The 14,709-nt window shown below is 54.1% G+C and overlaps 1 protein-coding gene across 1 annotated transcript in view; it reads left to right on the forward strand.

The window, feature by feature from the left end:
- The window catches only part of STK10 (serine/threonine kinase 10), a 120,191-nt gene that overhangs the window by 69,014 nt on the left and 36,468 nt on the right, over positions 1-14,709 (forward strand). The window contains exons 5-10 of the mRNA XM_067732846.1: positions 213-285; positions 1,265-1,459; positions 2,045-2,126; positions 10,097-10,231; positions 11,101-11,646; positions 14,111-14,241. Coding sequence (XP_067588947.1) covers positions 213-285; positions 1,265-1,459; positions 2,045-2,126; positions 10,097-10,231; positions 11,101-11,646; positions 14,111-14,241 — 1,162 coding nt within the window. The remainder of the gene's footprint in view (positions 1-212; positions 286-1,264; positions 1,460-2,044; positions 2,127-10,096; positions 10,232-11,100; positions 11,647-14,110; positions 14,242-14,709) is intronic.

The raw sequence follows: 14,709 nt of genomic DNA on the forward strand, positions 1-14,709 counted from the left end.
TTCAGCTTCTATTCTTATTAACAAGTAGGAAAGTGCATGTCTCAATACATCTTACAGCAGTAGGTATTATTGTTTTTTAATGATCACTAGTTTGCTAGATAGAAAATGGCATCTGTTAGTTGATTTGGAACATGTGTCTCTGAGTCCATGCCCCAGGGCTGTGGGTGGAGGAATGTCCATCCAGTCCTCTATCTGAGATTCTTGCCTTGCAGCTGACTTTGGTGTGTCTGCCAAGAATCTGAAGACTCTGCAGAAACGAGATTCCTTCATAGGAACGCCTTACTGGTAAGTCGTGTAGCTTCTGGAAATGGGATGGTGGACTGAACGCTACACCTCCAACTCTCCACGGTTCCTCTGGCTGGTCTAGAGGAGAGAGGACAGAGGCAGGGGCTCCTGAGTCAGCCTGCTGGGTCCGAGCCCAGATCCCCTCACTTACTAGCGCTGAGACCTTGGCCATGTTGCTCAGCTTCGTGTGCCTCAGTTTACTCACCTGTAAAATCAGCGGTATAATAGCACCTACAATAGCACCTACATGGGCTATTGTGGGGATTGAATGGGATGGTGCATATAGAAAATGCTCCATTAATAAGAACTGACACCCCTGAAAAACGGTTCTTGATTGAGTGCCAGGCGTAGGGCTAGGGCCATGAAGATGAACAATACAAGTTCAGTTCCTGTGCTTATATGAAATCTCCCCAGACTTATCCAGTCCACTGTGTTTCCTTCTTTTCCAAAACTATTACTTTAAAAACAAGCAAACAAACAAAAAACCCTCTCTGTTTCACACCTAACTACTTTCTGTTTTACTTCCCATCATGGAGTGAGGTTCCTTTCTTGCTTATTACTCACTCTTTCTTTCTCTCTCTGCCCTTTTATTCCTCTTTCTCCTTTTCTCTCCCATCCCTTCTCTCTGTGCTGTTGTGTTCTCTTCACCCCCCCTTCCCACCCCCAGTTTTTCCTGGGTACCTTTCCCACTGCTCCCACCCACCCCTTCCCCAGGACCCTGTGTTCTGGATTGTTGCTGCCATCTCGTGGTAGGAATCAGAACTGCAGCAGGACTTGGGCATCGGAGCCGCTTGGAAGGCGTCCTTGTGTGAGAAAACGGTCCTAAGAAAGACAGTGGGATGGAAAGGAATGAAAATCATGACTCGGGAGTGCTGCCAACCCCCTGATGTTGGCTTGTGCTGGTCCTTGACCCTGAGTCTCTGAGAAGCGCCTGTGGAGGCCAGGATCTGAGCCCTCTGTTGTCCCTTGGTTGGTTCAGGATGGCCCCCGAGGTGGTGATGTGTGAGACCATGAAGGACACCCCATATGACTACAAAGCCGACATCTGGTCCCTGGGCATCACTCTGATTGAGATGGCCCAGATCGAGCCCCCGCATCACGAGCTCAACCCCATGCGGGTCCTGCTCAAGATTGCCAAGTCAGACCCTCCCACGCTACTCACGCCTTCTAAGTGGTAAGTGGCCAGGAGGCCTGCCTGAGGGTGTTTGCTGGACGGCCAGCGGGCCTGGGACGCGGGGTGGGGGGATGCGGGGTGCCAGGGCTCTGCCGTTGCTGCTGGGCTCTGCAGTTGGGGAGCGGTTGGGCCTGGGGGTCTGCAGGCCTCTCTGAGCTCCCTGGACCCTCCTGGCTCTTTCCTCCCTCTGTGCTGTGGACATCGGCTCTCCATCAGAGAGAATGGGTAACCCAGATAAGCCGGATCCCACTGCAGGAGTTAAGAGCCCACGTGAGCCCCAGCAGCCCCGTGGCACAGCCCTGGGCTGGGAATTGGGGCTCGAACCCCAGCACTGCTGTGTTTCACTGTGTGCCCTCGGGCAAGTCCCTGCTCCTCTGATTTCCACATCCTCTCTGTTGGTGCTGTCTGCGACGAGAAGGGCATCTTGAAGGCCCCGTCGCCTCTGCCATGTAGCTTATAAAGGCGCCCTTTGTCCTTTGAAGGGCGTGTTTGGGAAGCACACGCCTCCCGGGAGAGTGGAGTCAGTGATGGTGGGGAGTTTTCTCGGCTCTCGCCCGCTCCCAGCTTACCTGTCTGTCCTCCCAGGTCTGCGGAGTTCCGAGACTTCCTGAAGACGGCCCTGGATAAGAACCCGGAGACCCGGCCCAGCGCTGCACAGCTCCTGGAGGTGAGTGGTCCCCTCTCCCGGGTGGCTGCCTGTCCCTCTGCCCAGCCCTTCCTGTGGACAGATCACCCGTGATCTGGAAGCTGGGTTCGTCCTCCCCCGGCCCAGGCGATGGTGTGCACAACTGTTCACTCGTTGGCCGACATTTCCTGAGCACCTGCCACGTGCCGGCCCTCGTGCGGGGAGGGCTGGCTGTGGTAAGGGAGCCCCCAGACTCCTGTCCTTAATGAGCTTACCTTCCAGTGGGGGAGACAGGCAGCTGATGAGCAGATAGTGTACGTGGCAGGTGGAGAGCAGGGCTGTGGAGGAAAAGAGAACAGCACAGGGGAGGGGGGCCTGGGAGGGGTTGCTCTCCTATAAAAGGAGGACACAAGGGGCTCTGTGCACAGACACCCAAAGGAGGCCAGGGGGCCAGGCACATGGTGCTCAGGAGCAGAGGTGAAGGCCTAGGATGGGGGCACGATGGGTGCAGCCGGGAGAGCCGGGGGGCCAGGGTGCAGGAGCCGGGGTGAGGAGGGGGGCAGGGCTGGAGATGAGATCGGAGCGGTACGGGGGCGTGCCCACCCCCAGGTTCAGTGCTTCCCTAAGAGGACGCTCGGGACGCGGCATCTAGTCGTACTCTCCACTCTGACTTACTACAGCAAAAAGATGCAGAGGAAAAGGCACCTGAGGGAAGCCAGGCAGGAGCTTCCAGAGTCCCCTTCCAGTGGAGTCACACGGTCTATGCTTAGTTCCCCCAGCTGTGCGTTGTGGTGACACGTGTGAGGTGTTGTTTACCTGGGAAGCGTGTTGGAGAGCTCGGGGCCCAGGGTTTCACTGGGGGCTGGCCACGTGGGCAGCCTCTGCCTGGCACGGGCAGCGTTCCAGACTGCAGACGTCTGGCAGGCGTTCAGCGTGGGCCACGTCGCTTGCAGTTCAGGCAGAGCTGGCCCCTCTTATCAGTTAATGGGGGGAACCCTCCCCAAATCCAAGTTCCTGGCGAAAGACCAACGGTGGAAGCAGGCCTTTCAAAGAGGAGGGGGACCAGCTCATGACGGGTCATGCAGGACCTCGGGAGGATGCAGGCTTCACCTTGTGTGTGACGGCGCACCCGTGAGGGTTTGGAGGAGGGAGACACCATCTCACTTACACTTACGAGACTCCCTCTGGTTATTGGGTGTGGAATCTCCAGGACCAGCCAGGATGACAGCTGACTCAGGGAGCATCCCCTTAGCTGGCTGAACGGCCTCCAGGTAGGGAAGTGGATGACTGTTTCCTTGAACCTCTTTGAAATATTGGAGGTGGCTGCGAGCTGCCCTTGCCCAGGGCTGGTGCCTCGTGTCCTGGCGGGGTGAGGGTTGGAGTGTTTGCAGCTATGTTTGGAAACACCCGGTGTCTCTAGCGCGGCTGATTCCACTCCCCGGGCCACCAATGCTGTTGGGAGAGGGAGAGGAAGTGGGCCTGGGCGATGTGGCCTGTCCACTCTGGTCCTTCCCCCTTTGTGTGGTGGGAGCAAAGGGGGCCGACGCTCCACCGTGCCCTCGAGTCTTTCTTCACATTCAGCCGCTTCTCCCAAGCACCGACCTACTGTGCGCCAGGTGCTGGGGCTGTGGTTGGCACTCTGGGCCACAGTGCATCTCTCTGGGGTGTGCAGCACAGTGATCCAGTGTGTGGACTGGGGTTGGAAAGTCCTGGGTTCAAATCCCAGCTCTGCCACTTACTGGCTGTGAGACCCTGCTCAGGGGGCTTAACCTCTCTGTGACCCTGTTCTCACTCTGAAGTGAGGATGATAGCCAGGCCCCCCTTACAGGGTTGAGTGAGAAGACACTGTAAAGCGCTTAGCTTCGTTGTTAAGTGCTGTGCGCAGTGAATAGCTGATGCGTTGAACTGAATTATAAAAAAATGGAAAGAAGCGGGGATGCAGAATGGGGTCTGTCTGCTGGGGCTCATCATTGTTCCTTGTAGGTTTCTGCACTGCATTTGAAAGCACACGGCTGGAGTTACCAGAGGCCTTCTTTTCTGGGTATCGCGGCGTTTGGTGGGTGGCGTCGGCAAGGGACTGGACCAGGCCAACCAGGGGTGGGGGTGCGTGGGCCTGCTGTCACTGTCAGATACAAAAGCTCCAAGCTCCTGGGGCCAGTTGTTTCCCGTGAGCAGGCACCTCCTGGCGTGATACATCCGGCCTCCAGGATATGCTGCCAGGAAGAGACCGGCTGTCCCTCATCCCCTCGTGGCAGCCCAGGAGCCTCAGCCAGAGACAGGAATTTCCGTTCCATAGTGGAGAAAAAAAACGTCCTGTCGGAGGACTCTTCGCTGAGACAGAAAGGTTGCAGAATAAAGTAGAGATCCCTCCAGACAAAGAAAGCTCCTTTCAGAGCTTAGGCTGCCGTCCGTTTTTTCCACGTGCCTGTTCGTCTCTGAGTTAGGGAGGGTGGGGCATCGTTACCGCCTTAGGTGAGGACCCTGAGGCTCAGGGCAGGGAAGTGGCCTGCAGAGGTCACCTGACTTGGAGTGGCCACGGGTAAGCCCAGACCTCGACTTGCCAGCACACCCTCCAGAGCCTCCCATCTGCCGGCGGCCCCCACGTTCCTCCCGGCCCCTCCTCTTGCCCTGCATCCCGCCTTCAGCTGACTGACTTATGCCCCCGGTGGTTTAGGATCCATTCATTCGCTTGCGTGGATATTTTGTTGGGACCGTGTCACTTGGTGGTAACCCGGGCTCTGAAATCAGGCTTGCCCTCCCGAAACCCGAGCGGTCCTCACTCTGAGCCTCAGTTTCCTCCTCTGTAGGAGGGTCGTGCTTGCATCACGGGAGTGTGTGAGCGGATGCGATTCTGTGCCCACCCGCTGTCTTCAGCATCGTGGCTGTCACACATCCGGTGCACAGCACGCACTTGTTGAATTTGCTCTTAAACCCACCCCGTTCTAGCACAGCGTTCTTGTCTAGGTCGTTAGTACCTTCTGGACTTCGTGGTCAGCTCAGGCCTCGGTGCTGGTCTTGCTGGACTCAGCAGAGCCACAGGCGACCCTCTTCCCCTTGGCTGTCAACGCCTGATGTCAGGTCTCCACGCTCTCTTGGTTTCCTTCCTTCTCACTGGCCACTCGTCTGTCTCGTTCGCCTGCTCCTGTTTCTCCAGCTCATTCACGTGAAGTGCGCCAGGGCCTTTTCCTCCATCTCCATCACCTTGATGGGCTCTTCTGTTCGCCATGACTCCCGCATTTCTGCCTGCAGCCCAGACTGCCCTCCTCGCCCACAGGCCCTTGTATCTGGCCGTTTACCCTCCACCCCTTTAGGTGTCCGTAGATATCTCAAACTTAACACGTCCGCAACTGAGCGCCCCCATCTTTCCCCAAATATGCTCTAGCGATGGCTTTCCTGTCTCATTCGATGGCAGCCCCACCTTGCCAGCAGTCTGGCCCCAAACCTCGCAAGCATCCTTAACCCCTCTCTTTCTCACACACTCTGTATCCATTCTACCGGGGAATCCTATTGTTCCTGGCTTCAGGACATGCCCAGGATCCAGCCACTTCTCACCACCTCCATTGCAGCCAGAGGGAAAAACATAAGTCAGCTCCTATACCTCCTGAGTCCAGAGCCCCTTAATGGCTCCCATCTTACTCAGGGTAAAATCCACAGTCTCAGTGACCTGCAAGGTCCTACAAGGTCTGCCCACCCCACCTTGACTCCTCAGACTTCTCTTCCTCTTGTCCCCTCAATCTTCCCCAGCCAACCAGCCTCCTTGCTCCTCTTCAGACACTCCAGCCTCAGGGCCTTTGCACTGCCTGTCCACTATGCCAGGGGTGCTCTTCCCCTAGACACCTCCATGGCTGACTCTTTCTCTTCAAGTCATTGCTCAAATGGCAGCTTCTCAGTGAGGCCTCCCCCAAGTACGCTGTTTAAAACCTACTGCACCCTCACATTCCTAATTCTCCCTCCCCTGCCCTACTTTTGATTTTTCCGTGGCACATAGCACTTATAGCATATAACTTACATGTTGATTAAGTTTATCATTGATCTCCCTGACTAGCATGTCAGCTCCCTGGGGACGGCAGTCTTTGTTTTTGTTTTCGTTTTTGCTTTCACTGATGTGCCCCAGTCATCCAGAATAGTGCCTGGTATGGAGAGGCCCTTCGTTAAATACGTTTACTTATTTTTACTTAACTAAATGTTATGTAACCTCTTCTCCATGCCAGGTTCTATTCTAAATGCTTAGCAAATGTTAGCTAATTTAATCCTCATGACAACCCTATGAAATAGGTACTGTTTGGATCTCTGTCAAACAGATGATAAAACTGAAGCACAGAGAGGTTAAGTAGCCTGCACAAAGTCACACAGCGTGTAAGTGACAGAGCTGATTTCTGATCCTGGTCCTCTGGTTCCAAAGCCTGTTCTTTTGACCACTCTAGTAAGTTGCCTCTCTGAATGAATGAAGGAAAGAAAGAGAGATGGAATAAAGTTAGGAGGGAGGGAAGGAGGACTGAAGGAAAGATGCTGACACCTGAAAACTTGGAAGTGTTATTAGGCATTTTCTAAAGCCAGTCTTGGAGTGTGGGACACCCCGGCTGATGGTTTCTAAGCACACAGAGGAAAACTAGGCTCAAGTTCTCGGGAAGGATGACTGGGTAGGTGGCAGGAGAGGTCCTGGCCAGAGGGTGGGTGCCAGCTGGCGAGCTCTGTGGCACCTTGGGGCTCCCTGCAGAGATAGTACGGAACAGCTTTTCCTCTTCCTGAAGGAGCAGACGGCTGAGTTTCCCTCTGATCTGGGTCTTCCACGGGGGTGACCGAGCACCTTTCTAGGGACCCATGTGCCCAGACCAGCCTGTCCCTGTGCAGGTACACAGTGCGCTGGCACCGGGGAAGGTCCCGTACCCTTCTGTGCTGGGCTTTGTCTCTAATGGGCCTTGGCAGCGTGGCGGTTGAAACGTCTTTTCTAAACACAACCGTGGAAGTAACAGAGCTGATGCAGTGGAGGAGGTGGTCTGTGCTTTGTGTCCCAGAGCAGTTTACAGAACAGTGTTCCGGGCCTAATCAGATACAGGAGGGCCTGCCCCATCTGCCAGCCCCTCTTGCCCGGGGATTCCAGGAGCTTGGCATACAGGGGAATGGCCCTGCTCACCTGCCCCTCTGTCAGAGGCTTTCTTCCCCGTGCCTCCCCCTCCGCTTCCTAAAGACCCCGGGGTACTCAAGGGAGGCCATGCAGATGTTCAGCCTCAAGAAAGCAAGGCTCCTGGCCAAGCTGAAGAGTCACTAATTTGGTCAATATGTGATATGGCCTGATGAAAACCTGGTATTTCCAGAAGCCTGTGTTTGCATTATTTGTTTCTGCCGCACCTGCTTCAGCAACTGCAGTGAAGTGTCCCGTGGCTTCTTGCTCAAGGTCACGTGTGTGAGGTTGTGCAGTGTGAAGCTCGGGAAGCTTTGGGATCTGATTCTTACCTTCAGTTCCAAAAAGCTGCCCTCTGGGGACGCAGGAGGGCATGGGGATGGCTGGGAGTGCAAACTGGTGCTTAAAGGCTTCTCTGATTGTGGTTCTGCTGCTGGTGATGGTGGTGATGATCGTAGTGGCAGTGGTAGTAATGGTAGGCATGGTGATGGCAGAGGCAGTAGTGATGGTGGTGATGATGGTGGCTATAGTAATGACGGTGGTGGTGATGATGACACTGATGATGGTGGTGATGATGACACTGATGACGGCTGCTGTATTTTGAGCTCTTACTACAATGCTTAGAACAGCCATACTATTATTCCCAGTATACAGATGAGCAAACTGAGGCTCAGAGAGGTTGAGTGACTTGTCCGAGTTGGTGGAAGTGGGATTTTATTCCAGGCAGCCTGGCTCTCGAGTCTACAGCCAGCAGTCTTCACTGCTGTACTCTCCTGCCTCTCACAATTAGTACCTCCTTATTAATATCCATTTCAAGACCTTTTGGAGCCACACAGCAGCCAGAGTGATACCTTCAAAGGGTTACTCTTTATATCACTGCAGCCCTTGTCCTTGCTGCTCCCCCTGTGTGGAATTCTCTGTGCCCAGATCTTTCTCTGGCCAGCCCCTTCACATCCCTCAGGGCTCAGCTTGAATGTCACCTCCCAAGGAGGGCCCTCTGCCCAAAGACCTAGGCAGACTCTCCGACCACCCATCCACTGCACCAATCCAGGCCCATGTTCCTCCAGCCTCTCCTATTACCTGATCTGAAAAATGATCTTGTCGTTTGGTTACGTGCCCATTGTCTTTCCCGCTCAGCTGCGAGCCCCCAAGGCCAGGGAGCTTGCCTGTCTCCTTGTTTGGCCTTATTTCAGCACCTGGTACATCACTGGCCTCCACATGGGGCTGAGGCATGAATCAACGAATGAACGGGGGGTGTGGGAGAGAAAGATAAGAAATAAAATTCTTCACGTCTTTACTAGTTTGGACTAACTAGAGAGAGTCAGGCTGGCTTAGGAAGATCTGAATGGCAGGGCTCTTTAAAAGGAGTGAGGGGTATTGCTTTCCCGTGTGCAGAGTGGCGTACCCAGGTTGAATAGGGTGTTGCCTCTGGCCTTCCACAAATGTACTAAACAGATAAGAATGAACAAGCAGATAGGAATGATTTGTAGTGGACCTATCCGTTGTGAATGTGTTTTCAAGGTGTTAGAAAATTTATTCTCTGTAGTCATTTAAATACTTCCCTGCAATCTTGTTGACACTGTTCCTCCTCTGATAACTGACAGTAAAACCAGTGAATTTCATCAGAGCCTTCCTGTGCATTTCAAATGAGCAAATTCCAACCTAACAACTGTCCCACCCTGCCCCTGCCAATGCCTTTCTAAGTGAGTGTGGGGAATTGAGGAATCCCTTGTCCCTGTCCACAACCTGGTGCTGGGGACAAGATGCTGAGACAGACTTGACAGGGAGGTCTTCGGGCTGATTTACCATCTGCGGAGGTCTTAAAAGCTTTGGTGTTTTCCAAGGTCCGTGAAAGAGGCTTCACTTTTTACAGATGTGGCATTTCTGTAAACACCTAGGAATAGAACCTACCCTACGTGGCCTCGAGATTTTGCAAACACACACATCCACCCTGAGACCTGTACGAGCATGTCCATAGCACCTTTATTAATAGTTGCCCCAAATGGGAAACAACACGAATGGCCAGCAACAGCAGGAAGAAGAAACAAACCGTGACAGAGTCACGTGGTAGAATACCGCACGGGAATCAAAAGGGAAGCGTTTACCGACATATGCAACAGGGTGGGCGAACCTCATCGTCTCAGCCCAACTTGTGTTGAGTGAAGAAAGCCAACCACAAAAGAGTACGAACTCTGTGATTCTGTTCCGATGAAGTTAAAGAGAAGGCAAACCTAGTCTCTGGAGCTGGGTGGCTGTGGGGTGTGAGGTTGACTGCATGGGGAACGGGGACCTTCTCGAGGTGATGGAAATGGTCTGTGTCTCAAGCTGGGTGGTGGTTACACCAGGTGTGTACGTATGGAAAAAGGCCCTGAGCTTAATGATTTGTGAACTTTACTGTGTGTAAGTAATTCTTCAATAAAGTATGTGTGTATACGCGTGTATATACTGTATATATTGTATTTTTTAAACCATATATGAAAACCTTTTAAAAAAGTAAATTAACAAACAAACCTCCTGAAACATTACTTCTGCTCCCGCTTTGGGCTAAGCTCTTCCCTGCGCGTGATCTCATTCCATCCTCATGCCTTCCCTGTGGGTCTGGCATTATTGTCTCCACTTCAAAGGTGAGAAGCCTGTAGCTCAGAGAGGGAAGGGGACTTGCTCGGTGTCACACAGCTGGTGAGTGGCAGAGCTGGCTCGCTTTCCACCACACACAGGACTTTCTGAGCTGCCTCTGGGTCTGCCTGACCACGTTCACGTTCACGTTTCGCTCAGGGATGCCGCTGGCCTTCTCCGCCTGGGGGATCGCCTCCCCCAGCCTTGGCTGCCCCTCCTCACCCCTCAGCCCACAGTGGTTCTAATCCAGCTGTCTTGCCCCCGCCCCCCCCAGCATCCCTTCGTCAGCAGCATCACCAGCAACAAGGCTCTGCGGGAACTGGTGGCCGAGGCCAAGGCTGAAGTGATGGAGGAGATTGAAGACGGCCGGGATGAGGGGGAAGAGGAGGACTCGGTGGATGCCACCTCTGTAAGGCCTGGAGGAAGCGGGGGTGGGGGGGCGTGCAGGAGGGATGGGATCCCCGCAGGCCTTGACTGGTGTGGGAGGGGCCTGGCGGTGCAGGAAGGGTTCCCTTCTGTTTATCCCCAGCTCAGAGGTCACAGGCCCCCACGCCACCAGTTACGTAAGACCGCACGTGGGCTGGGATGAGGCAGCAGGGCGTGTTGACCAAATCCTGTACGTTTTCAGGGAAGACCCGGAATCAGATTTTTTTTTTTTTTTTTTTTTTTTTCTGTACGGGGGCCTCTCACTGCGTTTCACAATAGCAACTATTCACAGTATTTCACAATAGCAACATTTTCAGTACTTTCTACCCCTGAAAAGCTCTAAAAAACAAAAACAAAACAAAAAAAGTGGCTAATAGTCTGAATCTAGCCCCTGGATAGGTTTGGCTTGGCCTTTCTGTGATTTTTTTAAAAAATTTGAGTTAGTTACCATCTAAAAATTGGGAGATGTCATGTACAAGTCCAGATTCGAGCTTGCCTTGAAAAATTGGAAGGTCTGGGCACAGGGGACCCATTTTCCCATGTTGTCACAACTGGCTGGAGCAGAGTAGCCACTGCCCCCTTTCGACAGGGCATGAGCTATCTAGCTGGCCACGGTTGCCTCCACTCCTAGGAGGAATACCTATTCCTCAAAGCACGTAGTACAATAATTTTATTGTTAGTTAGGCAATAAGGAGTGGGGAGGACTGTGGCCTACTAGACAGGGATACCTATCGTACCTCCCTGGCCCACTTCACCTTGTGGGTGTCTGACTTTCTGACCTCACTGCATCTCTGACTCTTGCCTCGGACACACAGTAGCATGGCCTTGACTATGTTTTTTTTTTTCTCCCAGCCTCTGGGGAACCACACTCGGGAATCCTCTGAGGTGAGTCAGCTGAGCCTCGATGCTGACAAGCTTCTCAAAGAATCATCTTTCACCCCACTGCCACCTAGCCAGCCTCAGGACATTGTGAATGGGCCCAGCCAACCCTCTGGGGACACATCCCTCCAAGCCACCAGCCCCCCAGATGTGGCCCCTGGAAATGAGAATGACCTAGCAGCGCCCGTGCCCCTCCGGAAGTCCCGACCGGTGTCCATGGATGCCAGGATTCAGGTATCCGAGGAGAAGCAAGCCACTGACCAGGGTGGGGACCTCAGTCCAGCAGCCAGCAGGTCCCAGAAAGCAAGCCAGAGCCGTCCCAACAGCAGCGCCCTGGAGACCTTGGGTGGCGAGAAGCTGGCCAACGGCAGCCTGGAGCTCCCTGCCCAGGCGGCTCTAGGCCCTTCCAAGAGGGACTCAGACTGTGCCAGCGTCTCCACCTCCGAGAGCACGGACTATGGTGCCTCCCTCTCAGCCGACCTGTCCCTGAACAGAGAGACGGGCTCTCTGTCTATCAAGGTAACGCTGCCCCTGGTGCCTCAGGCTTGGAGCAGGAAGCACTGCAGAATGTGTTGCTGCCCAGTTTTGGTGTTTGAAGGCATATGGTGGCTGCCTTCCATTATAAGTAGTTCATGAGACTGCTCTTTCTTTAAAGAGCTCTCCGTCTGATTCATAGTTAAACCCCCAAATATCTGAGTTCGGTCTGGGATTTAGTCCTGTCAGGCAATTAATTGGTTTGGGTTTTAATTTCAGTTTGGGTTTCCATTTAAATTGGGTTTGATTAAAGGCCCTGCTAAAATGGGGGAGAGACAATTCTAGAAGCGAAAGTTCTCTGACTTGGAGGTCAGCCGTGTGGTCCAGCTGCTGACTGATTCAGTTAAAGGGAGTGGGCTCGAGGCTTCCTCCTGGCTCGTGGCTGTCCTGCAGGAGGTAGCATTGTGAATGACAGTAGCCACTGCACTTGAGAGCTCAGCACGGGGCCCGTACTGCAAAATGCTTAAAAGCAACCACAGATGAGGCGCCTTCAATCATCCCAAAGTACAGCCCAGCAAACAGAGGCTCAGGTGGGAGGTGGGGAGCTGGTCAGACTCCAGACTCTGAGCTCTGAATCCCACATGCCATTCTGCCCTCGCGGTGGGAGCTTTGGCCTGCTTGTCCTCAGGAAGGGCAGACCGCATCCCCTGCCCATCTCACAAATCGTGAGATATTCATGAACTCACTGTTGGTCACCTGGTTGGCCACACTGAGGACCTCATCCCCAACCAAGGCTGAATTTACAGAAGGTTCTGCATCTTTTTTGTTTCTTCCTTTTGTCACTTACTTGGTGAAAATGACACAGCAGAGACTCGAAAATATTGGCCAAATGAAAGAGAGCCAAAGGAGAGGCAGTCAGCCAGCACGATTAGCTTTGGGAACAGAAAGAAAGCACAGTTTTAACAGGTCGCCAGGACAAGCGGAGATGGCAGCAGCTTTGATGTATAATCATCTTCCTTAGGATAGGGGGTCTGTCCCTTCTCTTCTTAAAAAGACACTAAGGGTTAAAAAGAAAACAGTAATTTTTTTTTTTTCTTTTAAATAAAGGTTGACCCACCCACAGCCGGGTCCCCACCTCTTCTCAAGGGTATTGAGAACATCCTTTGCTGGTGGGCTGGCAGTGAGTCAGGGAACGAGGCTGTTCTGATAAGAGTCCACGGCTGCATCAGCACCCTTGGCTTGATGGGGAGCCTGTTACCCCCAGGCGGAGGCCCTATGACCAGGAGCAGCTCTAGTGTGAGGGCTGCACCCAGGCCTCCTTCCTCCCCCGCCATCTCCAGCCAGCCTGCATTTCTGGTTGCTGGCCTGACTCATCTTGAACTGAGCCCTGGGACACGTGAGCTGGATGCTGTAGGGCGATGAGCTGCAGGGTGACCTTTCAGGGCCCGTAGCATCCAGAGCTCCTGGGTGAGGGGCTATGGGAAGAGGTGGGAGCCTGCAGGGGAGGGGAACCCAGACCTCAGGGCCAAGGGCAGTCTGCTGGGCTCGACCGAGCGGGCACGGGGGTCAGCGCGGACTTTGAGGGCAGAGGCCTCCTGCTGGGCGCCACCCTGGCTCTCCCTTCACTCTCAGGCTGGCAGGCCCTCGGAAAGGCCGGCCTGGACTGCACCAGGAAGGGCCTCGGAGACCAGTGGAGAGGTCGGAGGGGAGAGGCCGTGATGACTTCCATGCAGGCCCACGGGCCTCATCCGAATCCGGATGGAGGACTTTCAGAGGGTATTTAAATACCCTTAACGCCTCCTGGAGGAGTTCTGGCAGCGCTGTGTAAGCAACCACACGTGAAAGGCATGATTATTCACAGGGAAAAGTAAAGATAAAGATTAGGAATAATCTCGTGGTGGCTCCAGATGGGCGTGGCCTCCTGTGGAATTCAGGTCAGGTCAGATCTGGCTGCCAAAGCAGTTATGAACTCTGGTTTTCCGGGCTCTTTGGATTTTGGCATTGAGGATAAGAGATCGTGGTCTGCAATAAGTATCAAAAATAAATACCAAGTGTTGAACCCTTGCCACGAGCCGGGTGGTGTTGTATGCCCCACCACCATCGCACCTTTGGAACCTCCTCTGACAGGTCGGGGAAGCTGAGGCTCGGAGAGGCCAAGGGACTTGCCCAGGGTCACAGAGCCAGTAGGTGGTAGAGGGAAGATTGGAACCCAGCTCGCTCTGACGCCGCGTCTTGTGTGTGAGAGAGTGCTGGCAGCCAGCGAGCAGGGGATGGGCCGTGTCTGAAGGGCGAGATCAGGGAGAGGAAAGGGCCCAGCGTCAGACACTCAGGGCCCGCCCCCCCCCCCCCATTGAAAAGCTTGAGGCAAGAGGGGGACAATGGACAGTCGCCTCCTACCTGGACGGGGCTGAGGCTCTGGGGCCAGGAGGGCTGTGGGCTGCACCCTCTGTGTCGCCCATGGATTCTTAGCTGTGATGCTGAGCTTTGCCTGATGATCTGCCCCGGCCAGAACTCGAGGCTGCACAATAAGACCCTCAAGAGGACACGCAAGTTTGTGGTGGACGGCGTGGAGGTGAGCATCACCACCTCCAAGATCATCAGTGACGATGAGAAGAAGGACGAGGAGATGAGATTTCTCAGGTAAGCCCGGGAAGGGCCGCTGATGGTGGTGATAGGGTGGGGATGCGGTGAGAGGGATGGGTGTGGGTCCTCCTGGTGCAAGAGCTGTTTGTCTGTCTACAGCATCAAGTGTGGGATCAGGGACACAGAAGGAAGCTGGCTTTGCCTGAGATCCTGCATTCTCTAACCCACCCAACCCCCCATCCACCAATCCATCCACCCACCCATCCATCACCTACCCACCTACCCAGCCCTCCACCCTCCCCTCCAGCCAGCCAGCCATTCACCCATGTATCCATACCCCCCAGCAGGTTGGGGGACGTGGTGGTGACCCAGGTAGTTGAGGCTGTTGCCTTTGTAAAACTTACACCTCATGGGCCAACAAACAGCACACAAGATAATTCCCAACTGTGGTACATGCTGTGAAGGGAATAATATGGGTGAAAGGATAGTGAGCCCCTGGGCCGGGGTCGGGGACGCCGCTCTGTG

Source organism: Pseudorca crassidens, chromosome 3 (genome assembly GCF_039906515.1).
Source record: "Pseudorca crassidens isolate mPseCra1 chromosome 3, mPseCra1.hap1, whole genome shotgun sequence".
In the NCBI taxonomy this organism is placed as follows: domain Eukaryota; kingdom Metazoa; phylum Chordata; class Mammalia; order Artiodactyla; family Delphinidae; genus Pseudorca; species Pseudorca crassidens.